This window comes from Salmo salar, chromosome 19, assembly GCF_965601325.2.
Source record: "Salmo salar chromosome 19, fSalSal1, whole genome shotgun sequence".
Lineage (NCBI taxonomy): Eukaryota > Metazoa > Chordata > Actinopteri > Salmoniformes > Salmonidae > Salmo > Salmo salar.
In genome coordinates this window covers 15,568,820-15,593,390 of record NC_138309.1, presented here as the reverse complement: position 1 = coordinate 15,593,390, position 24,571 = coordinate 15,568,820, and the positions used below count along the sequence as shown (strand labels likewise).

At 41.5% G+C, this 24,571-nt stretch overlaps 2 protein-coding genes across 3 annotated transcripts; both read right to left on the bottom strand.

The window, feature by feature from the left end:
- Positions 1–11,628: 11,628 nt before the first annotated feature.
- On the bottom strand, positions 11,629–14,243 carry eif1b (eukaryotic translation initiation factor 1B). Its single transcript, XM_014157400.3, has 4 exons — positions 14,033–14,243; positions 13,312–13,475; positions 12,557–12,658; positions 11,629–11,820 (listed from the first exon to the last, which is right to left on the bottom strand). The coding sequence occupies exons 1-4, from the start codon at positions 14,061–14,063 to the stop codon at positions 11,776–11,778; spliced, it is 342 nt and encodes a 113-aa protein (XP_014012875.1). The 5' UTR covers positions 14,064–14,243; the 3' UTR covers positions 11,629–11,775.
- Positions 14,244–14,372: 129 nt separating this feature from the next.
- On the bottom strand, positions 14,373–24,448 carry LOC106578511 (ferric reductase 1). 2 transcript variants are annotated; one of them, XM_014157398.3, is made up of 16 exons: positions 24,351–24,448; positions 23,692–23,875; positions 23,371–23,507; positions 22,000–22,097; positions 21,646–21,787; positions 21,282–21,476; positions 20,940–21,041; positions 20,573–20,717; positions 17,485–17,589; positions 17,262–17,362; positions 15,832–15,918; positions 15,540–15,631; positions 15,387–15,445; positions 15,142–15,279; positions 14,846–14,871; positions 14,373–14,732 (listed from the first exon to the last, which is right to left on the bottom strand). In XM_014157398.3, exons 2-16 carry the CDS (start codon positions 23,873–23,875, stop codon positions 14,643–14,645), a joined length of 1,701 nt encoding a protein of 566 aa, XP_014012873.2. In that variant the 5' UTR covers positions 24,351–24,448; the 3' UTR covers positions 14,373–14,642. The 2 variants fall into 2 exon arrangements, with proteins under 2 accessions (XP_014012873.2, XP_082821769.1); XM_082965643.1 differs by having other exon boundaries at positions 22,000–22,094.
- Positions 24,449–24,571: the final 123 nt, after the last annotated feature.

Sequence of the window (24,571 nt, the reverse complement as noted above, 5' to 3'; positions counted from 1 at the left end):
TTGTGCTGTGACAAGGTAGGGGTGGTTCACAGAAGATAGCCCTATTTGGTAAAAGACCAAATCCATATTATGGCAAGAACAGCTCAAATAAGAAGAGAGAAAAGACAGTCCATCATTACTTTAAGACATGAAGGTCATTCAAACCAGAAAATGTCAAGAACATTGAAAGTTTCTTCAAGTGCAGTCTCAAAAACCATCAAGCGCTATGATGAAACTGTCTCTCATGAGGACCGCCACAGGAAAGGAAGACCCAGAGTTACCTCTACTGCAGAGGAAAAGTTCATTAGAGTTACCAGCCTCGGAAATTGCAGCCCAAATAAATGCTCCACAGAGTTCAACATCAACTGTTCAGAGGAGAATGCGTGAATCAGGCCTTCATGGTCAAATTGCTGCAAAGAAACCACTACTAAAGGACACCAATAATAAGAAGAGACTTGCTTGAGCCAAGAAACACGAGCAATGGACATTTGACCAGTAGAAATCTGTCCTTTGGTCTGATGAGTCGAAATTTGACATTTATGGTCCCAACCGCTGTGTCTTTGTGAGACGCATAGTAGGTGAACGGATGATCTCTGCATGTGTGGTTCCCATCGTGAAGCATAGAGGAGGAGGTGTGATGTTCTGGGGGTACTTTGCTAGTGACACTATCTGTGATTTATTTAGAATTTAAGGCACATTTAACCAGCATGGCTACCACAGCATTCTGCAGTGATATGCCATCCCATCTGGTTTGCGCTTAGTGGGACTATCATTTGTTTTTCAACAGGACAATAACACAACACACCTCCAGGCTGTGTAAGGGCTATTTGACCAAGAATGAGAGGAATGGAGTGCTGCATCAGATGACCTGGCCTCCACTATCACCTGAGCTCAACCCAATTAAGATGGTTTGGGATGAGTTGGACCGCAGAGTGAAGGAAAAGCATCCAAGAAGTGCTCAGCATATGTGGGAACTCCTTCAAGACTGTTGGAAAAGCATTCCAGGTGAAGCTGGTTGAGAGAATGCCAAGAGTGTGAAAAGCTGTCCTCAAACCAAAGGGTGGCTACTCTGAAGAATATAAAACATATTTAGATTTGTTTAACACTTTTTTGGTTACTACATGATTCCATGTGTTTTATTTCATAGTTTCAATGTCTTCTCTATTATTGTACAATGTAGAAAATTGTACAATTAAAGAAAAACCTTGAATGAGTAGGTATGTCCAAACTTTTTACTGGTACTGTATGTTGGAAGACACATTTCATTTGAAGGCATTCAACTGACTAGGTATCCCCTTTTCCTTTCCTTTTACCTAAAAACAGATTTTTGGGGGTTGGGGGGCCTTCTACTTATCCTTACATTTATACTGTGTTTTCCTCCATATACCTCCATATACCCCACAGAATATCCCTCAAGAGAGGCATAATGAGTCATGTCAAACTGTGTAGAATTGCAGGAAACACGTTTTAACATTTAAAAAAAAAATTTGGGGGAGGATCCCCGGGCCCCACGTCTACTCTTCGTCCCCCCTCCCAATGGTCTACACCACATTTTTGCCCTTGGACTAACTCAAAAAGACTCACAGCTGTAATCGTTGCCAAAAAAATTCTAGCATATGGATACTTATCTATTCAAAGTATGTATATTAGCGTTTCCTTTTTCTTTCATTTTTAAGAAGTACAGAGTATTATTTGCAGATTGTTGTATCCCACTTTGTAACACAATACAATTTATTGAAATCCAAGGGGGGTGAATACGTATGATACCCAAAATATAACAATTTTGTAGGCTATACAGAACCTTTTGGTTGTTCCTATATATAGAAAACGAGCTTTTGGCATTTCTAAAGACCTGCTACAGATCAACTGAACCATACTATATGTGTTATTGTTCAAATTAGACTGATAGGAAGCAGTATTATCCATCTCAGTTGTAAACTAACTACTTGATTTGAGCTTTGCTTATTGTCAAGGAACAAATAGTCACCAGGTTGTGTTCTCCCTATTCTCTCTCTTCTCACACAGCGTTGGCTGATTTGCAGGAGTTGTTGCCGGCACATATGTTGCACATTTCTGCATGTGCACATGTGTGGGTGGTTGTGAAGGGGGTGGTGGTACCTTGTAAGATATAGCGCTGAATTTTTATATCTTGTTATTCATAAGCATCTAATTGCAAGAGCCAACCTGTGAAATAAATAAAAAAAACACCACTCTCAACACCACATTGGGTCTAAACATATTCCTCCTCCAATGCAACATACAGTGCACAAACACAACTACCCTGACCATATACAGTAATCTATAGGGGATGCTAGCCTGCGATGGACCATGGTACTCTCCTTCTGGCATGGTGCCATCTCCCTCCTTCACTATACCATGCCCTCCTGTGGGACCCACTACTATCCCAGGATTCCACTGGTGTACATGCCTCACTGCTGCTGCCTTGTCTACCCCACCATGGAGGCATATGGGAGGGGGAGGAGGTGTGTGTTTGCGCATGTGTGTGCGTGCGTGCGTGCGTGCGTGTGTGTGTGTGTGTGTGTGTGTGTGTGTGTGTGTGTGTGTGTGTGTGTGTGTAGGGAAGGCCTGAGGAAACAAAGAGGGGGAGGGTTGAGGGGTCCGCAGTCTGTACATGATGGGTGGAGGAGTGGAGGGTGGGGGGGAGGAAGAATAATAGGGTTGTCGTTTGGTCGTGGTCCAACAAAATGTCATGCTAGTCAATGTATCACCAGCGGAGGCACAGACAGAGGCACTAGAGGCAGACACACACACACACACACACACACACACACAGAGGCAGAGCCTCCGACAGCCTCTGCAGGCCCAGACACCACCCATCTGGGAAAGACAGGAGCAGAGGGAGCACAAAGACTGCAATAGGCTAAACATGTTCACCAATAAGGATCTTAAAGTCCATAGTCTACAGAACGTGAACTGCTCACCAATCGACAGAGGATTGAGGTTCCTTCATGTAGGAAACAAAGGATGGACTTCTGTAGAAACATTTAAAATTATAAAAAAATGTAATGACAAGGAATTCTGTTATAATTATGAAATGCACTTGGTACGACAGAAAGAGTTACATGTTTGGGCCATTGCTAATCATTCTTATACAACAATGGCAGAATGTAAATAAAGCACCATGGGTGATTTCCTTGTTCAGTATGTGTATATGTGGTTTATATCAGGTTTATCTTTAACTCCAATGTCACAGAAAGGTTTTTTTTGGTTCATTTTGGCACAAACTTAAAGTAATTTCCTCCAATTATTTCCTCATGTTCAAAGACACAGTGTCGTACTATTGTGGAAATGAAACAAACACACACCACCCATCACTCCTGGCATCCATTCTCCTCTCAACCCATTTTTTGTTGTTGTTGATTCCATTAAAGTGGTCTTTTTAAAGAGAAAATAAAAAAAAAAATTTAAAAAAAAAGGATGAATAAAAAAAGTGTGAGCGATAAACATGCAGGCAGGTGTTGACGATGCAAATGAAACAGAGGACAGATGGTTAGCGGCTCCATCACTCACTCAGAGGAAGGAGGATAATAAATCGAGGTAATCAAATTCCCTCAGTGGGTTTGGGACTTTCTTCAGAACTTTCCTGTCTGTGCCACCATCAAACAGGCACAGTGTGGCACAGCTCTGGAGGATAGCCTAAACGGGATGATGGCCTAAACTTCTGAGAGGCTTTTGAGAGTTTTTCTACCGATGCCATTTTGCTCTCCCGCATAGCCTGGAAATGTGCCAACCTCAAAAACTTCAAGTTTTTTGTTTTGAAATCATAGTAAAAGAGAGAGGTTCTGGGTGTGTGTGTGTGTGTGTGTTTGTGTGTGTGTGTGTGTGTGTGGTGGCCTAAGGGTGTCAGAGAGCAGCAGACATATAGATATGGTTATGGTGTGGTATTGTGCTTGATTACAAACAAAAGCACTCACATGCACATACACAGATATATAGTATTGTGTGACACAAAAACACAGAAAAGGCCTTCAGTATGTCAATACATATGTAGACGTCATTGAAGGTGTCACAGTAATTTGTATACAGTCTTAAATATACACCCACACACCCACACACGCACGCACGCACGCACGCACGCACGCACACACACACACACACACACACACACACACACACACACACACACACACACACACACACACACACACACACACACACACACACACACACACACACACACACACACACACACACACACGTGGGGGGGGGCAGTGCAGCCATGGAGCTGCTTGATTGCAGGAATGCTGCCTGGTATCCTCGGGCACCACACGTGCCAAGCTACCAGTCTGTGCCGTCACACCTTGCTACCTTTTAAGATTGCCCTGCAGAGACGGCAGGGGGAATGCCAGCCTCTACCCGCCACAGTCTGGAGGCCCTGGAGAACCATGAGTCAGGGACCATTGCCAACATTATACCCAGGAGAGCAGCTGAGGCAGGGGGACTAGGGGAGCTACAGCCTCCTGTCCCGCACCCCAGGACCAGGCACCACACAGCAGGCCCAAATAGTAGCAGAGACATTCTCTGGATGAATCTCCCATTACACTATACATCAAGATAGATTTCACTAGTGAATCTATAACATGTGTGACATACATATCTACAACATCTATACATCAGTCTGAGGCTGTGGATGATCCATTAAGAGAAGTGTGCAGTATATGTGAGTACGTCACTTTTTTTTGTCTCATCTTCATCTACAAATGGCGTCGGATGGCAGAATGTAAATTAGATGGTTATTACGGCAGTGTTCATCAAGCCAGGCTGGAGAGACTTCAATAGCTTGATGAATATGCATGCAAATTTGTTAATTAAGTTAATTATTCTGCTGAAAATTCATTTGTCTTCCAAGGACTTCTCCTGCAATGATTCGAACATGTTTCTGTCATTAGTCATGCACCATGCTATTTAAAATCACTTTGGTCCACTTTTTAAAAGTTTGACAGGGCCAAAAAAGACAGAGGGGGAAGTGTAAGACCAAAAAAAGAGTGGTGTGAGAGATAGAACGATAAAGGAGGGATGGAATCTGTTTTTAGCAACTGAAATATTTTTGGACGGCTCCAAGGGAAGGGGCTGACTGGATGGCAGTAAAGCTGGCAGAGCAGAACAGAGCTTAAATACATTGGGTGAAACGTTTAGCACTAAAGTACAAACCGATTGACCACCCAAACCCCTTCATATCAGAGATGTTTTAGTTCCCTACATGTAATGAGTTTTACTGTGTAAGACATTAAGTGTAGCTGGGAGTTCAATAACAAAATAGAGAGGTATTTTGTTGAGCTGTAATGTATTATTTACAAGTTGGTGTTCACAATATATCAATAAAGCTATTCGTGGGGGAGCCTTCTTCTTCCAGGCTTCTAGTTCTTTTGGTTAGGCTTTGTTGTGTACATTTTTAAGGATTCTCCCAGTGGGGAATGACTTCGCCTTAGATGGCAGCTGTCCACTGCTATGTGGTGCTGAAGTTCTTAATTCCGACGCCGTTGATGTCAGTGGTGCTGAATCTCTGATAGGCTAAGGCTTACCTACATTAAGTTTATTATGACTCAACATAGTTTGTGTAAGACTATCCTCAAACTAAACTTGATCGTTTTTTTGTTTGTTGTTGTAGGCTTCCTGTCAGCATATAGACCTTACTCAAGAAGTGTGAGGAAGAAAGCTCACGAAGTAGAACGACCCCCGCTGAGCGCCGCTACCGCAGTGACAGGTGTTTGAGAAAATACCGCGTGTTTGAACGTCGTGTAACTCCCACCGTTGGAGGGACATCTGAACACCACACCTCACAGCTGCCACAACAAGTGGACTGAGGTAATAATGACAAACGGTTGGCATATTTTTTTTTCTTCCTAATTTCAGATTCAGGCAGCCTACATTTTCTGTCGCGAGAGAGAGAGAGTGAGAGGTCAGTTAGCCTAATGTACATACACACAAAATATTCTTCACAGGCCTACTTTACTTCTCATCTCTTAAATGGAATGCTCAGAGGAACATACTGCAACATAACCGAACCCAACCATTCTCTGGCAGCGACCGGAGCAGTGTTCACGGGCCAATGAAAACACCTAGTCCCCTGTCTCCACTTTTAATTGGGGATCTTTAGTGCTATTAGCTGCAGAGGCTGCTTGCCTGCATTGGCTCCCTCAGTAGTGTCACTACCACTGTGTCTCTACTGACTATCACTTTATGTGTCTTGGCACAGCTCCTCAAGTGGGCGCGCACACACATTATCCATTCTGTGCTGTAACACACACACACACACACACACACACACACACACACACACACACACACACACACACACACACACACACACACACACACTTGGGGAATACTGCTTAATCAATGATATAAAAAAAATATTAATTTATTTGTTCAATCATTAATTTGTGGTACATATGGAAATATAAGCTATAAACGTATATGATAAAAGGCAACATCATCCATAAACAGGTGAAAATGCTTTAGAGGAAGTTGTCTCCTACAAATAAATACGTGTGAGATGGCCTCCCAATGATTCCCCTGACTGCTAATGCATATTAATTAAACATCGCCATCTGGTGGGAGCAAGAGACATGACAAGTAAATAAATTCAACTAGACAGGAGTTGTTTGACTCAGAGCCAAATGCAAATCACTGGTACTGAACCTGAACCAGCACGTATCCCGTAATACCATGAGATTTATTTGTGCCAGATGTGTTCTGTTGAGAGTTCTCTTTCTCAACATTGCACATGTTATACCCATAAATAATGATAAACTTTAAATCAGCCAGCCTGGAACAGAACATGCACAGTAACAGGTCTACGTGTGTGTACAGAGCTACATTCTTAGCTTGTACATATAGCTTTGGTGTCCATTTGATGTTGCACATATAGTGAATTTGCATCTATAGGCTGACGTCATTGGATTTAGCCAAGTTGTCAACAGTCTCACTATTTCAAACTCGTGAATAGGCTTACTGAATACTGAATGATGGATGGCTTAGGTTATAGTTTAGCACAACTCCATGCAAACAATAGAACAAACATCATAATGTCCAAACAATAGAACATAGCACATAACACTAGCTGACACATCCACACTGAGTGTTTGTCAGCCTGATAGCATTCTGTTGGTTACCTGAACAGCTGTTATGATCACAGGGTTACACAGCCACACTCCAGATGTGAGGAGCATCAATTACAGATGCACCTGAGTCTGGTGATTGCATAAATTATTAAGTACAATATTGATGTCTAGCACCGATAGTCTCCTCAAGGGAGCAGGATTTAGGTAATATGAACTTTATCAAAGGCCCACTAGGCTTAAGTGGTTTTACTGTCTGTCTGTGAAATAAAATGCATTACTACAAAGATGATAATGTGGAACAGCTACAGGACTCATTTGCAACACACATTTGATGATGCTTCTGATGAACAGCATCACAGACTAATTGCTTGAACAGACAGATGGTATAGGCTTAAGATTTTAGAGAATAACCCCAGGGGCTACGAAATAAATGCACAGATGTGCAATAGCCAAACACATAAAGAAATATTGGATGAAGGGAGAGGAATGAAATAAAAGAGGAAATAGAAACGTATGGGCCGTTTTCTTTTGTTTTCTCACTTCTGTCTCTCTGGCATCTGTTGATGATGAGTAATGTTAACAATGACAATTTACTAAATCCAATCCAGGCTAAGGTAAGAGGTGACATAAACTTTCCCTTACCCCCTCTGGTGGTCACAGCCTACACATACAGTTGGCATGAGCACTACACTTAGCCTGAGAAACTGATTTACAGGCCATCTAACAGCAGGAGTTGAAAAAGTTTTTTTTCTAGAGTCTGGCACAACATTTTGAGGTAGTAATACACAAACAAATCATCGTAGGTTTGATATTTTTCAGTGCACATGCTTTTGATTAATTATGCTTTTGTTGATATCCCTGATCATGTGTAGGCTTATGCATCTGCAATGAAATTGACTGAAATGCAAACGTTTCTGTGAAATGTTCAGCAGGCAAGGAATGTGATATTAGGAGGGAGTGTTCAAATCAATCAAGTTAAAAAAACAACATCTGCATTTGCCTCTAGCAAATATCAGACAAAACACTAGATGCTATTGACTACCAAATCTAGTACCCAATAATTGTGTTGTTTTACATGTGGTTGACACCTCTACCAAATGCATATGCATTAGCATTCAGCGCCTTTTGTCTGAAATATCTCAACACAATCTCAATTATAATTGTTGTTAAATGCACGTTTAATTAAATCGCTTACAATAAAAAGGCAAAATTGAATTGAGGCATCTTGCATTCTGACATAAATGTTGTTGTCATTAATAGTACGTATGGAAGAGAGAGAGAGAACAAGTGCCTGGTGAGGACTATAAGACATCCATCATTAACTTTGCCCATTTCTCTGCCGTCTTCTAGGGTGAATTAATAGAGTGTCTCAGGGAGGACGGTGGGTTGCCGGAGGCTCCGAGGCAACACTCCCTCCACCGTCTGTTCCTGCTGATGCGGTCTCACAACTCAACTGATGACGATTATTAGCTCACTGACTAGTCTCTTCTCACAGGCACTGTGCAGGATGCCCTGAGTCTGACGAGAGAGACTACTCGCAGACAGACTGAAAGGAGTGAATCTCACTCTGACTTAACTGTCTGGCAGGCACAAGTCGACAGACGCCACAGCTGGTGGTGGTTAAGAGACAATGGAATTCCAAAATAGCTACTGATGGGGAGTGTCTTCTGATAGAGTACACTAATAAAAGAGTTCAAGTATATTCTTTCAGGATGTTCCTCGGTATATATGTCATTGAGCCAGTGTCTCGGTTATCAGAAAGTAGACACAAAACCTCTGTTGTAATGTATAGAGAGGAACCTAAACTATGCTTGTTTGTTAATGAGGAGATGGCTTTTGTGGAAAAAATAAATACTCTCTTGTAGTAAATTTCAAAGGAGTGGACAAATGTCCTTTAGAATTTTTGGTATTTAAAGTAAGCCTCCACTTCAAATTTGCACAAAACAACATCTCATATAGCTGCACTAGAGCAAAGTCTAGCCAGCATCACAGTTAGCGGTTGTTGTCCACAGGCAGCCTGAATCTCTTCCTCTTATGGTCTGGCTGGCAGGCAGCAGTCATTCCCTACCACAGCCCCCCCCCACACACGCCTCCTCTAGCCTGTTTAAGAGGATTATGGGCATGTTTTGACCCTGTAGGACGGTCAGGAGACTGGCTGTGGATGAGACCAGAAGTAACCCGATTAAAGGCTAGAGCTCCAGAATGGAGGCCAATGCACAGTATGACAGAACCAGAGGTGAACCAAAATTAAACACATCTATGTTTTTAAGTGAAAAGTTACGCTGGTCCGAAGCCGAAAAATAAAGGAAATTCACATGAGAAACAGAAGAGACAATTTCACCCATGCACTATCAACGTCTTCCAGCACAGAGCTTTGACCTAGGCCTAGTTTTGGGTTACTACTGTGCTGACAAACAGACATGGCAAATTCAAACAATGTATTGTGCAATTACATTTGTCATTAGAAGATGATTACAAGATATTATCATTGGGTCATATACAGTATGCTTAAAACAAGTCACACAGTCAATAGTAGATATGAGAGGAAATAGGGCTAATGCAAGTCAAACATAGATTGTAACCTGATTGTATTATAGTATTAAGGTTAATACAGAGATTATGCTATTAAAAACTGTTCAGGGTCATTGATATGATACATTAAATGAATAAAAGGTAAATACAGAGTATTTTGTCATGCAAGGAAGGATTTGTTACATATATAGGGCATGGTTTTCCATATCAAATATTCATAAAACAAACTGCATTTACTGCATTTTCACACAAAAAAACATTTAGCAACAAATCTCTGAGCTCTATGATTAGGCTATAATAAAACCCATTATATTGCTTTGCAGTTTGTAGTAACAAAATTAAACATTCCAAAAGCCCTATTCCCTGATAGTGTACTACATAGGGAATAGGTTGCCAAGATGTTACATTTATAGTTTGACAAGAAAAAGAGGGCATAATTGATACGCCGTTCAATCGGTAATTACACTTGACCATACTTTCTCCGGTGGCTCTAGCTCACCGGAGTCCTTGGCATCAAGCTAACTAACTTCATAATGTGATTTCACTTAAGATGAGGTGTTAAAATGCCCTGGGATTTTATCCTGTATGTCAGTCATCAAAAATACACCCCCACCCCACAAAGAAAGGTAGCCTGGTAACCCAAAATAAACTGCTCCAATTCTGGTGTGAAGTAAAACAAAAGGCAAACATAACATTTCAGTTTGGTTCCAAGCTATGACCAATTGCAATAGTATCAAAGTATGCCAGCAATTTGTCTTCAACAACTACCAAGTAACAAGTGATGGGTCGTTTGCAAACAACCGACTTTTTGGTGAATGTCGGGAACCGAATCACATTAGTGAAAAAGCCATTAATTTGGCTCCCTGATTGCATACTGTTGCTACTGCTTTTAGAGTTTCAGACAATTATCTGCAGATAAATTATATAAACATTCTCTGAAGATTGTAATTCCTCACTGCAGGAGCAACAGTGAGGAGACATTTTCAGGTCCACACATTATGCAACTTTGTAGATTAGCCATTTTTTCAGTTTCAGGTACATTTTTAAGCGCTACTGAACTAAGAGCCATTTGGGAGCCAAATGAACAGCTCTTTTAGATGAACGAAGCCAAATAAGCAGGCTCACTGAAAAGACTTGAAACGCCAATCACTACCACTAACTTCCCGTCACCAAATCCACACTAGAACTTTGTCCCTATTCAGATGTTTACCTGTGCATAGTTCTCCATCTTGGGAGAGTGATAGTTTAGATAAGTATTTTCTTTGAGGCAAAAAAAACACAATGATCTCCCTAATATCATAAATTACAGTTCAAACACATTTTCTTTGTTGGCCAAATATGAACGCAATGCACTTGTTAGGTTTGTCCATGGAAGAGACATCAGGGAGGCATCGATTGAGTCACTCACTTTTCCTTTGCTTGTTCGTACACCGAACACAGAATCTGATTACCCTGTGGCTTTAGCTACGTGTGGGATTTGTAGAAATTAATAGTGCAGCTAGGGCCCTTCTGTTCTGCTGCAGATTCCACAATATAGCCTGGTTAACGCTGCAGCGTTTAATCTGGTTTAACCAGGGTATCCAGAAAAAACAGACAACACATCAAGCTCTGACTGACTAATAACATGACCAAGAGTATCCATCCATTACTCTACAGCTGTGCAGAAGGTCTGATAAAAATGAAACCAGCAGTTCTAATCTACAATATTGCATAGATGACAGGAATTGGCTCAGTGGAATTTTGCACCTCTGATAAGACCGCTTCCTGACAGCACCATTTTATATGCAGATTTTTCACTGGTGCAGTGATGTTAAGAAAAATATTGGCCAGGTTACAGTCCAACACTGGACTCCTGTCAGACCCAATACCCATCTGTTACAGGCCACAATGGGCAAACACTGCATGCTTAGGTGTGCTGAAGGTAATGTTGCATACATACAGGACATTGGGAGTTAATTGACATTTTCAACAATTGTACATGTTTCTATAATCAGATCAGAGATGGAGGATACGGTGTGAATAAAAGCCGAGATTGTGTTATGCACTTTAAAAAATGTGACATTGTGTTTTTATTGCCTCAGAGTTTTACATCAGACATGCGGCTGAACTTTATTGGTCAATACATAACGGAAAAGTCTAAAAGCTGATGAGGTCCTGGTCTTGAAGCAATAGCATTACTTTAAAATCCGTGGACCTTCAACTGCTCCTCCCTGACAATGCCGATCTGGTGGGGGAAAGATACAAATTAGGCTACACAATAACAGTAAGACCACAGGACACACTAACAGAAGAAACAACAGCCAGTAGGTTACAGTCATAGTGACTACAGAGCCAAGAGTATGTGGAAAAAAGCCCATGTCATGCGGCCATTAGCATTTTTCACACATCATGGTAAAAACATCTATACATGACCGAGCTTCACAAATCGATTTTTCGATACTTCCAGATAATTTGGACATGATGGGACAATATATTGTAATATCGGTCCCATGACTTGAGTGGGATTTGTGTCACAAATGCTAAAACTTTAGCAGGTGGAAACAGTGCCGGGGAAAATAAACCAAATCTTGGATTGCTGTCATACCTTGTCTGTAGACTGCTTACAGGGTAAGAAAACCAATGAGTAATTTTATAATTTGGGTGAATTACCCCTTTAAGGATTCCAGCATTAAGTTTCTGCACCACTGATAACCCTTTTTCTCAGAATTTTCTCAGAATCAAAACAGTGTCACAACTCTGATAATGCTGCACTACAGTTTGTTTTTTCTATTGGTTCTGTTAAGTATTCATTTTAGACTATGCTTAAGTACTATAGAGTATGTGTGTGACCAAGTTGTGTGAAATGCAGCAAAGTATCTAACATCTGATTACTTGAATGCATTTACTTATCCAGAGAGACTTACAAATCAGTGGATTCAACAAGTGTAGGTAAGACAACCACACATCTGAAAGAAGCTTACCTCCATGAGGAACTGGCAGATGTTTTTTCTCTGGTCTCCCTGCAGCTGGATGACTTCACCGTACTCAGGGTGCTCAATCACAGTACCATTGCAGGCAAATTTCTGTCAGGCACAGAGAGACAACCCCAGTAAATCACAACATGCTTAGCTTTGTGTAAATTAGCTGACATTGGCATGAAAAGTTGATTAATTAGTAAACAAACAGTCTTGTGTATTTGTTTTGTAACACATTCCAATTTGAGATAATAGAATAAGACACAAGGAGAGATTGAGAGGGGCATGTGGCTAAGTAACCTTCCCATTAGCATTCAGTGCATCACCATCTGACTAACACAAGCCCAAAGCCAGTTTTAATCACTAGCTAGCTACGTCCTCGTGTGTGTGTGTGGGGGGGTACCCGAGTAAATTCCCCAGTGATAACTGGTGGCTTATGGAATAAAACGGACCTATTGATGCTGCAAATAGATTTTCCACTATACAAAGGGTAATAGCCATCGACCATAGCGGTTCAGCATCATGCACTCTGAGTGTTGCTTACAAATGGATGTAAACAAAAAGTCCTCACGCTAATCCCTGCCTACACATACCTCAATACTCCAGTATCTCTACACATTTGGTACTGACACTGTACATAGCTTCCCCGCTTGTTTTCTTAGACTTTAATATTGAATATTTCACTAGGCTAGGGCTTACAAGTAAAATGTATTTGTACATGACAAGAAATCTACTTGAATACGTCTAGACCGCATCATCACCTTCTTGAAGGCCTTCACAAGCTTCTTCTTGTCGTAATCGGCCGCGATCCCTTGAACAGTGGTTAGGGTCTTGCGTCCGTTTCGTTGCTGTATCCTTATGTGGATTTTATCTTCTGTCCCTGCCGGGAGTAAGTCGTCACCCTTGGTTGCATCAGCAAAGGGATCTGAAAAGCAAAGGGGAGAAAACAATTCTGCGCGTTTAGTTAGCTACTCATGCTAGGCTAAATTCGGTGATGGGTGTCATATCAAATGTTGCACTGTTATCTCTCTCTATATATAAAAAATAAGTGATTTTATTTAGAAATACCACTTTCGTCCTGGCTGGCTACTGTATTCTATTAGATGGTTAGCTAGCTTGGATTCAACGTTCACTAGGTGACTGGTCGTTTTGCCCCGTTTAGGACACCCAACACGATAGAAGCTTAAACATGGATAACATCACTAGCCAACGTTAACGCGTAATTACACAGACCGTAGCTAACACAGACCGTTGCCATGGGAAGTTGTCTGGCCAACGTTAGCGCCAGCTTTTAGCTATATAACTATTTTACAATAATTTAGCTGGGCCATCGTATTTCATTAAACTGTTTATTTTCAAAACAGCCTTGGCTAAATTGTACCATCAAGTCAAGAATGGTCAAATGTACATTTGCTAACGTTACTTGCTACTGTCAATTAACGTTAGCCTTTCTAGCTGGCTAGAATTTGCGCTTTAACTTACCAAAAGATTGGAGGTTCTGAATAGAGGACATGCGATATTAGGACGATAACTTTGTGGAGATGAAATACCTCGGCGATGTAATGCCGTGCCTACTTATATGAGTATTATTTAACAAAGTAGCTCAAATAAAAGGACAAAAACAACCTCAGCGCACGCCTCGTATCCTTGACAAAATGGCTTCGAACAAAAAAGTATTCGAATCCGTTTGCTTTTGTTCGACTTCATCGTTGGTGCTAGCAAGCCATCGACCACAATGAATTTGTGGACTCAACACTGCCATCCACCTTGTTGGAGGGACGTTGCCAAACCAGTAACTTGGTGAATATAAATAGGAAACGCATAGTTTGCACAATTGTTTATTACACATTTTGAACAATTACTTTATTATAAGTCACTGACAGTATTAATGCTGATATACATGTAACGTAATTTAAACATTATGGTTGAAGTCAATTTAAAATACCGTTTTATCGTCCAGTGTAAACAAGGTATCACACCTATTTTCGGTATGATTCTCAGAGCATAACGTTATAAAATTATTTCAATTATACAGTCAAAGTGAGCTATATTATAGAAATATCATGACATCTGTCCATTGCTCAGCAGCTCTTCATGACATGCCAATTCCAACAAGTAGTGCCACCAAAAAAGCCACATTTCCTAGGAAAAACAGGACCAGTAGTAACAACGCCTTGCATGCCTGTGGGGAGAAATAAATACAATCACACCGTAACAGAATAGTTAATGTGTCACTTAAATCACTAATACAATAAGTATATTGAAAATGTGATTCAATGGTGGGATTCAGCTTACTGATTCAGAAGCACCCTCTTCGTTATCTAGAAGAACAAAAAAGTTGATTGATGTAGTATTGTCAAAGAATAGCAAAACCAGTACACTGCTGTTGCTGGTATCAGTTTGTTTATTCAAGCTTATGCGTCGCCTATCGTCCTTTGTCAAAGCTTTAGGCAAAGGCCAAGAGGCCGAAAAATGTTGGCAGATAAATCGTTCCTTAAGATACACAATATTAGGTTGCTCAATATTGTAGGGGGTCGTATATCATTAACCGGAATTTAACAAAATGAAGATGTATATTTGTTTTCGCTCACCACTGCGCTTGCAGCGCATGTGAACATCTAGCAGGATGTAGAGTGTTGCCTCCCATCCAACAAAACCACCCATCACCTTCAGAAGCCACTTATCCTCAGAGCTGTCAATCAACGACAACCCAGTGAATATGGCCGCCACTGGAAGAAAATGTTAACAATTACTAACATGGCCATAGAGCAACAAACATCTGACAGAATAAAAAACACTTTGTACTATGCAAATAAAATATGATCACGTTCCTTACCAGCTAAAACTTTTATCGCCACTGCATTTAAAGCATGCGACCAATTAAAGAGGAATCGCCTGTGAAACACATTGAGAAAATAAGGCACATTGTCTATAAGCTATTACACATAAGGAAAGTCACATACAGGAGGTATGATTATGGATCCCTTACCAGCGACTTTGAGGTCCACATCGGAACATGGCAGCGATCGGCTGGAAGAAGGCCAGAATCATAACGACCCAGCCCAACACAGGATGGGCTCCCTATGAACACAGTGTCCTCATAAAGTGTCTCGTAACCATTTCAATTATCCGAGCCTTCCATAATGAAGTTGGTTTGTTTGAGTGAGAAAACTGTAGGCTATCCAGCATTTGTCAACTTCATTCAGAAGATATTGGCTATTAAGACTGACGTTTGATTTAATAATAAATGAATAGGCACAATAAAAAGGTTTGATACATACCCCACTCCAGCCTCTAACATATGAGAAGGACAAAATGAAGGCAATGGTGGTGGCAGCAACAGTGAATGTCATAAGAAACACGTGTGCCTGATGAACAAAAGCCAAGAGGACATAATGTAGCATCATTATTTAGTACTAAGAACTTTCCACCTAATACAATCTAGACCAGGAGTTGTTAAACTTTCAACTCCAATGAGAAATGTACCATCCCCCTGTGATGCAAATAGTCTTCCAACAAGTCAAATTAAGGCAAGGCACCACAGGTTGAAATTACATTGGTCAACAAATTCAAACTTCATGTAAACTCATTTGTTTGTTTTATCATACTGTCAATTTTATGAATTTGAACCACATTCAAATTGACATCTATAATTTCAAAACTCTACATTAAATCAATTTAAAAGCCCATTACATAGAACGTTAAACTGTAATATTTACATAGTAACTTTGTAGGGATGGTGATTTATAAAATAGGTATCGCGATTGATTGGGTAAATTCAGGAGAGTTGTCTTTAACTGCCATTTTATGAAAGTTGGACTCTTCAACTAATTTCTCATCTATCGTCATTCAAAGTGTGTGGTTTTATTAGATAAATTCTCAAAACGTGTACAGAGGGAATTATTGATGTGGCAACATTTTTATTCTAGGTAACATTTTAATAAAAAAATAAACACTTCACGTACACGTCTTTAGTATTTTGCATAGAAAGATTAAGTTAACTCAAACATTAGGAACACCTTCCTAATATGGAGTTGTGCTGTGTGTGTCTCAGAACAGCCCCAGTTTGTCGTGACATGGCCTCTTACAAAGAGTCGAAAGTGTTCCACAGGGATGCTGGCCCATGTTGATTACAATGCTTCCTGTAGTTGTCTGGATGGTGGCTCATTCTTGATACACACAGGAAACTGTTGAGTGAAAAACCCAGCAGTGTAGCAGTTCTTGACACAAACCGATGCACCTGGCATCTACTACCATACCCTGTTCAAAGGCACTTACATTTGCCTTACCCATTCACCCTCTGAATGGCACACAATCCATGTCTTAATTGCCTCATTTATCCTGTCCCACCACCCACCAGGGTGTGGTGCCTCGCCTTAAAAAAATAAGTTTGATTAGATATACACGACACACCTCTCACACGCCTAGGGCCCAAACTTTGCATCCTGACCCATAGATAAAGAAAACTTCATCTAGACGTGCCAATGTGACAGATGTCAATGTGCTGGATTAACAGTATCGCTTCAGATGTTTGCGACTGGGAGTTCCCGGATCTCGGCCTCGCAAACACGTGACAGCCCGCTTGACACACTTAGCCAATCATGCAATAGTAAAAGGTACCAATTCGGTAGCGACAATTCAAGCAAAGGCGGGAGATCACAATCGAACGCCGTTATACTGTACCCAATGTGTTAGTGTAACAGAAACTCACCAGAAACCAAACATCTTGCCAACATTCCTTCTCCTTGAGATACCTGGCTGTGATCATTCCTAGACTACCTGTGGTCATCCATGCTATCAACATCAGGGCACCTGAAGCGCAACAGCATAACCAGTCAACAATACACAAGTATCTGTAGTTATAATCAGTATATTACAATAATGTTTGATGTTATGCATGCAAACTCTCCTCACTAGGACAAAAGTAACATTACCATGTGCTTTGATAAGAGGCTGGATTGCATTGGTGACGACCTGAGGTCTTGAAATATCCAGCTTAGTGTCACTGATGAAGGTGCTTGTATGATGCCCAATTTCCCCTGTGAAAGTCAACCAAAGAGATAGAATAACCTTAGTTCAGCATTCATGTGTGTTGCATGTTGGCTTGACGTCATCTGTACCACACCCAAAATATACTGCTCCAAAAAATAAAGTGAACACTTAAACACATCCTAGATCTGAATGAAAGAAATAATCCTATTAAATACTTTTTTCTTTACATAGTTGAATGTGCTGACAACAAAATCACAATAATCAATGGAAATCCAATTTATCAACCCATGGAGGTCTGGATTTGGAGTCACACTCAGAATTAAAGTGGAAAACCACACTACAGGCTGATCCAACTATGATGTAATGTCCTTAAAACAAGTCAAAATGAGGCTCAGTAGTGTGTGTGGCCTCCACGTGCCTGTATGACCTCCCTACAACGCCTGGGCATGCTCCTGATGAGGTGGCGGATGGTCTCCTGAGGGAACTCCTCCCAGACCTGGACTAAAGCATCCGCCAACTCCTGGACAGTCTGTGGTGCAACGTGGCGTTGGTGGATGGAGCGAGACATGATGTCCCAGATGTGCTCAATTGGATTCAGGTCTGGGGAACGGGCGGGCCAGTCCATAGCATCAATGCCTTCCTCTTGCAGGAACTGCTGACACTCCAGCCACATGAGGTCTAGCATTGTCTTGCATTAGGAGGAACCCAGGGCCAACCGCACCAGCATATGGTCTCATGAGGGGGTCTGAGGATCTCATCTCGGTACCTAATGGCAGTCAGGCTACCTCTGGCGAGCACATGGAGGGCTGTGCGGCCCCCCAAAGAAATGCCACCCCACACCATGACTGACCCACCGCCAAACCGGTCATACTGGAGGATGTTGCAGGCAGAACGTTCTCCACGGTGTCTCCAGACTCTGTCACGTGCTCAGTGTGAACCTGCTTTCATCTGTGAAGAGCACAGGGCGCCAGTGGCGAATTTGCCAATCTTGGTGTTCTCTGGCAAATGCCAAATGTCCTGCACGGTGTTGGGCTGTAAGCACAACCCCCACCTGTGGACGTCGGGCCCTCATACCAACCTCATGGAGTCTGTTTCTGACCTTTTGAGCAGACACATGCACATTTGTGGCCTGCTGGAGGTCATTTTGCAGGGCTCTGGCAGTGCTTCTCCTGCTCCTCCTTGCACAAAGGCGGAGGTAGCGGTCCTGCTGCTGGGTTGTTGCCCTCCTACGGCCTCCTCCACGTCTCCTGATGTACTGGCCTGTCTCCTGGTAGCGCCTCCATGCTCTGGACACTACGCTGACAGACACAGCAAACCTTCTTGCCACAGCTCGCATTGATGTGCCATCCTGGATGAGCTGCACTACCTGAGCCACTTGTGTGGGTAGTAGACTCCGTCTCATGCTACCACTAGAGTGAAAGCACCGCCAGCATTCAAAAGTGACCATAACATCAGCCAGGAAGCATAGGAACTGAGAAGTGGTCTGTGGTCCGCACCTGCAGAACCACTCCTTTATTGGGGGTGTCTTGCTAATTGCCTATAATTTCCACCTGTTGTCTATTCCATTTGCACAACAGCATGTGAAATTTATTGTCAATCAGTGTTGCTTCCTAAGTGGACAGTTTGATTTCACAGAAGTGTGATTGACTTGGAGTTACATTGTGTTGTTTAAGTGTTCCCTTTATTTTTTTGAGCAGTGTATTATAATTAAGCAATAAGGCCAGAGGGGTTGTGGTACATGTGCCTTCGGGAAAGTATTCAGACACCTTGACTCTCAGGTTCCAGCCCTACTCTAAAATGTATTAAGTTGTGTGTCAGTGTCACATCGGACTGAATGCCAATGTGACACTTGGCATTCAGTCCAAAGAGTTTAATCTTGGTTTCATCACACCAGAGAATCTTGTTTCTCATGGTCTGAGTCTTTCAGGTGCGTTTTGGCAAACTCAAAGTGGTCTGTCATCTGCCTTTTACTGAGGAGTGGCTTGCGTCTGGTCACGCTACCATAAAGGCCTGATTGGTGGTGTGCTGCAGAGATGTTTGTCCTTCTAGAAGGTTCTCCTATCTCCACAGAGGAACTATAGAGCTCTGTCAGAGTGACCATCGGGTTCTTGGTCACCTCCCTGACCAAAGCCCTTCTCCTTTAATTGCTCAGTTTGGCCGGGCGGCCAGCTCTAGAAAGATTCTTGGTGGTTCCAAACTTCTTCCATTTAAGAACGATGGAGGCCACTGTGTTCTTGGGGCCCTTCAGTGCTGCAGAAATTTTTTGGTACCCTTCCCCAGATCTGTGCCTCGACACAATCGTGTCTCGGAGCTCTACAGATAATTCTGTCGACCTCACGGTTTGGGTTTTGCTCCAACATGCATTGTTGACTGTGGGACCTTATATAGACAGCTGTGTTGCTTTCCAAATCATGTCCAATCAACTGAATTTACCACAGGTGGACTCCAAGTTGCAAAAACATCACGGACAAGCAATAGAAACAGGATGCACCTGAGCTCAATTTCAAGTCTCATAGCAAAGGGTTTGAATACTTATGTTTTTTACATTTGCAAACATTTCTAAAAACCAGTTTTCACTTTGTCATTATGGGGTAGTGTAGATTGATAAGGAAAAAATAAATACATTTTAGAATTAGGCTGTAACGTTACAAAATGTGATGAAAGGGGTCTGAATACTTTCCGAATTTTCTGTACCAGGGATAAAGGCTGGACTTCTGCACAACAAGGCAGAGTGCTTGGATAGCCCTTAGCCTTGGAATATTGGACATATTCCCAAAGTGCCTTATTGCTATTATAAACTGGTTACCAACGTAATTAGAAGTTAAAATATATATGGCCTGATATACCACGGCTTTCAGCCAATCAGCACTCATTGTTCGAAACAACCAGTTCATAATCCTTGTTAGATAACACAATCTCAGTTATAACAATCTGAAAATCAAATGGAAGCGGGATACAACCATGTCCTCTTTTGTCATACCCTACCATTACTGGTGCTACCATACTGTAAGATTTGGTCTCATACTCTACCATTACTGGTTGGTCCGTGCGCAAACATGAGGTAGTAGGGGGAACTGGACCGTACCGATCGCTGAGTTGAGATGGGGTTCCTAGTCATGAAGGAACAGCTAATGATACCATCCTTCATTGATGATTTAACATCAGAAACATTTCCCTACAAAATGACAAACAAGAAACATTTGCATCAATACCAATTGTTTTTGGATTTATTAAGCATCAGGGTTGAGGTCAATTCCATTTAGATTCAGTCAAGTCAGGAAGTAAACATAAATTTCAATCCCAATCATTGGAATGGACCCCAACCCTATTAGGCTTTATGTAAACACGTACGCCATTCATGTCATAATAACAAGCGAGTGTGAGAGAAGTTCAATACCAGGGGAACTATGTCTGGCCTCCTTCTTCCTGTTGAATAGGCGTGTTGCAATTGGATGATCCCGTTACTGTCCCGGCCACAAATAAAGATATCATCATTTCCCTTATGAGAAGATGAGGAACACAGTCACATCTGTTGAATTTGCTCATTCAAATGTAGAGACATTCAGTCCAGTTACTTTTATATAAATGAAAAAATAAAAAGTTTAATTTGAAAATTGTTTGAGGGATAGCCTGGTAACAGATCTGTTAGTGCAGTCTTGCCAACTCCTAATGGTCATTGTCATGCCAAACATGTTTGACCATTAGGAGTACCAGGCTAGATGAGGGCAGTGAGCGTTACCATCATCTGGTCATCTGAGAAGCCGATGGCGATGTAGCCATCTGAAGGGCCGTTCATTTCCAAATGGATAGCTGTATCCCTGGTAGAGGTCATAGTAGATAGGAAGTAACAGTCTGGGCTGACCCCAGGGTCACAGTTCAGAGGTTGCCTGAAACAGACCTTACTGCTGCCACATCCAGCACTCGAGATGGACAACTGTTGCAAACATAAATCAATCTTTCTGTAAAGCACTTGGGACAACTGATGTAAGTTCTTACAAATATATAAGTTTGAAAATCTAATATGGCAATATTGTCAGAGTCAGTTACTTGCAATACATTGTTAAGATGATGTTTCAAATACTGTTATCCGACACCATACGTACTGAGGATTGCGATGGAAATACTGCTGTAGATGAGGCGGAGGTGGTAGAGGTGATGGGTATGGATGTTGCAGTGCCGCTGAAAGTGACTGGATAACTTCTCACGCCAACCCAGAAGGTGGAGAAATCTATTACAAAGGACGCACTGGCAGAACAAATAGTACAACAATGTAATAGCATCCAGGGCTGGTTTCCCAGACACAGTATTACACAAAAAAGCATGTTCAATGGTGTTGTTTCGCCATTGAAAGTGCTTTTTTTTGTCTAGGACTAGGTTTAATCTGTGTCCGGGAAACCAGATCTGAGGGTATAAGTACTGAACATTCTGGTTCAGGAGCTACAGGATGGATGAATCACATGAATTGGATAGAGTTGAAGTCATCTGATGTGGGGGCCCTCCATGTTCCCTGGATGGATAATTTAGCTGATGCTGATGTGTGAGAAACTGCAGACTTCTGGGAACAGGAAAAAAAAAAGATGCATGAACATTTAGTTATGTTTTATTCCGACGCAACAGGGTGATTCCACACCAGGAGGGCCCAAAATTATGTCTGGCATCTCAGATTTTCTATGTGAGAATTACCAGAAAGGATGTTTTAAATTTTTTACATTTGTATCAAACCATGATGAAAGTGGTCATTTTAGACCTATACATGCCTCCTGTAAGACCCTATGAATCGTACATTATATAGACAGTCATTTTTTTAACATTAATTTATTTAACATTAAATATCAAAAGATGCACGTCTATAGAAAAGAGACTGCACTCTACATGGGACAACCACAGAGCAGGTTCAACTTGCCCGGCTCCCATACATTGTCCATCTTTCACCAACGTGGATGAACAAGAGAGCTCAGTTTTAGGCTTACTGGAATTCAGTAAGCCTTGTTTTGAGTTTCAAATAATAAGGTCCCTGCTACTACTAGGTTTCAGAGTTCAACCTGGTCTCCACACACCTTAGACTTGTGGTGCAACCTCTAAATTATGATACATTTTAGGAGCACCCCCAACATAGTGAATGGAAATGGGTTAAAAGGGAACTCCCTCTACTAGTGATTTGCTGAATGTGCGATCCTAAAGGAGGGCTGTGGTTAACAACCTATGTCAATTTCTCTCTCTAAAACTGGCATCATCTTCAAAAGAAGGAGCCCACTGGAAATTTGAAGAGTATAATATAAAAATAAAAAGGGTACTTGAGATTCAGATTTTTTTATGTTAATTTATTCAATGTGAAAAAGATTTTAGAATCTTGACAATCCATATTTAGATCACTATTAGGAGAATAATGACACCAAGACAGCTGCATCATGTATGGTTCACTGATCATAGGGTCTTACAAGAAGCATGTTTAGGTCTAAAAAGGGCCTAAAATTATCATGATTTTCCCCCAAATTAAGTAACTGTGAACATTTCCAGGCCAATTAGAAATGCCAAAAAAATATTGCCTTCCTGGGTTCAGATGGCTCAAAACAGATTTCATGAGCAAACTACATAATGTAGGCTGGTGGGTTTGGGGTAGCAGGAAGACCCATGCAGGAACAGGATATTTGATCAGTTTGTAAATAGCGTTTTCTTACATCTTAAATACATTTAGGGCTATAAGATGTTAAAAAAACATTACTGTTTCAATGTTATGTAATACTGTAGCTCTCATAACAGCAAATCAGGCTATAGACCATGTGGGAAGACAGAATTAAATTATACAATCTTTATGGGAATAGACTCACAGGTTGTCCGTTGCAGGTGAGGAGCTGGGCCTCTCCACCTGTTACAGTGAAGACTCCCACAGGACTGCTTCCATTATTAACTGCTCTGGCTTGTAACATGAACCCAATGAATGGAGTGGAATCTGCCAGGAGCCGGACTGTTAACACAGTGTGTAGTTGATTTAAAACGCCAGTTGCATCACCATTGAAAATGGAGACAGAGATTCAGTCCATATCTACTTTTAAAAGATAGCCCCACAACAGCCAAACCATAAGATTAATAAAAACTATAGTGGCGAGTGTTCAAGGTCACTGCATGAAAAATATGACATGACTTCCCACCTGTTATTTCGTCACCCTCCTTGAAGCTGGACCGATCAGCGGTGACGGAGAATGGAGCAGGGCTCGTCTGTGCGGTTACGAAGTGTTGCGGTGCCATATCGTCACACGCCTCAGTCACCTCTCCAGAGCTGTAGCACCGCACGACCCGCAGAACACACGCAATGATCAATATGTATCGATCCATCTAGATGAAATGAAGCCGAAAAATAATTAAGAACAGGCTACTGATGGAGAGCGTGGCGTACCACAGTCGACAAGTTAGGGAGTTTGGGTGAGGGCAGAATTTCTAGTTTAGTGCCTTGTGTGCGATTAACGTTTAGACAGAGAGAGGAACTCCCTTCTGGATACTAGTGTGGCAAGTACGGCCATCGCCTTAAGCACTTAACCCTGTGACACTAAAGTGTTCTTACAACACTTACAAAAATACAGCTAGTTCTGCCTCAGAACAGTTGGTTTCGTTACCATTTTTTTTCTACCTAAACACTACATCTTATAGAAGACAACAGTTGCTACTATACATCTGGGTATAAGGAGATTAATTATGTAATACAAGTAAACTGAGGATACAACTTAATAGAAATACTTAATTGTGCAAAAAGATCAAGATTTAACAAAATCGATTGGCAGTAGGCCTATTAGGTGATAAAACAAAATCTTGCCTTTCAGACATAGACACACTACAGAGGGAGTCTCCAACCCTGCTCCTAGAGAGTTACCCTTCTGTAGTTTTCACTCCAACCCCAGTTGTAACTAACCTGATTCATCTGATCAACCAGGTCATTATTAGAATCAGGTGCGGTAGATTAGGGTTGGAGCAAAAACGTACAGGAAGAAGGTTGGAGAGCCCTGATATAGAACAATCTGAAAACACCATTGTTGC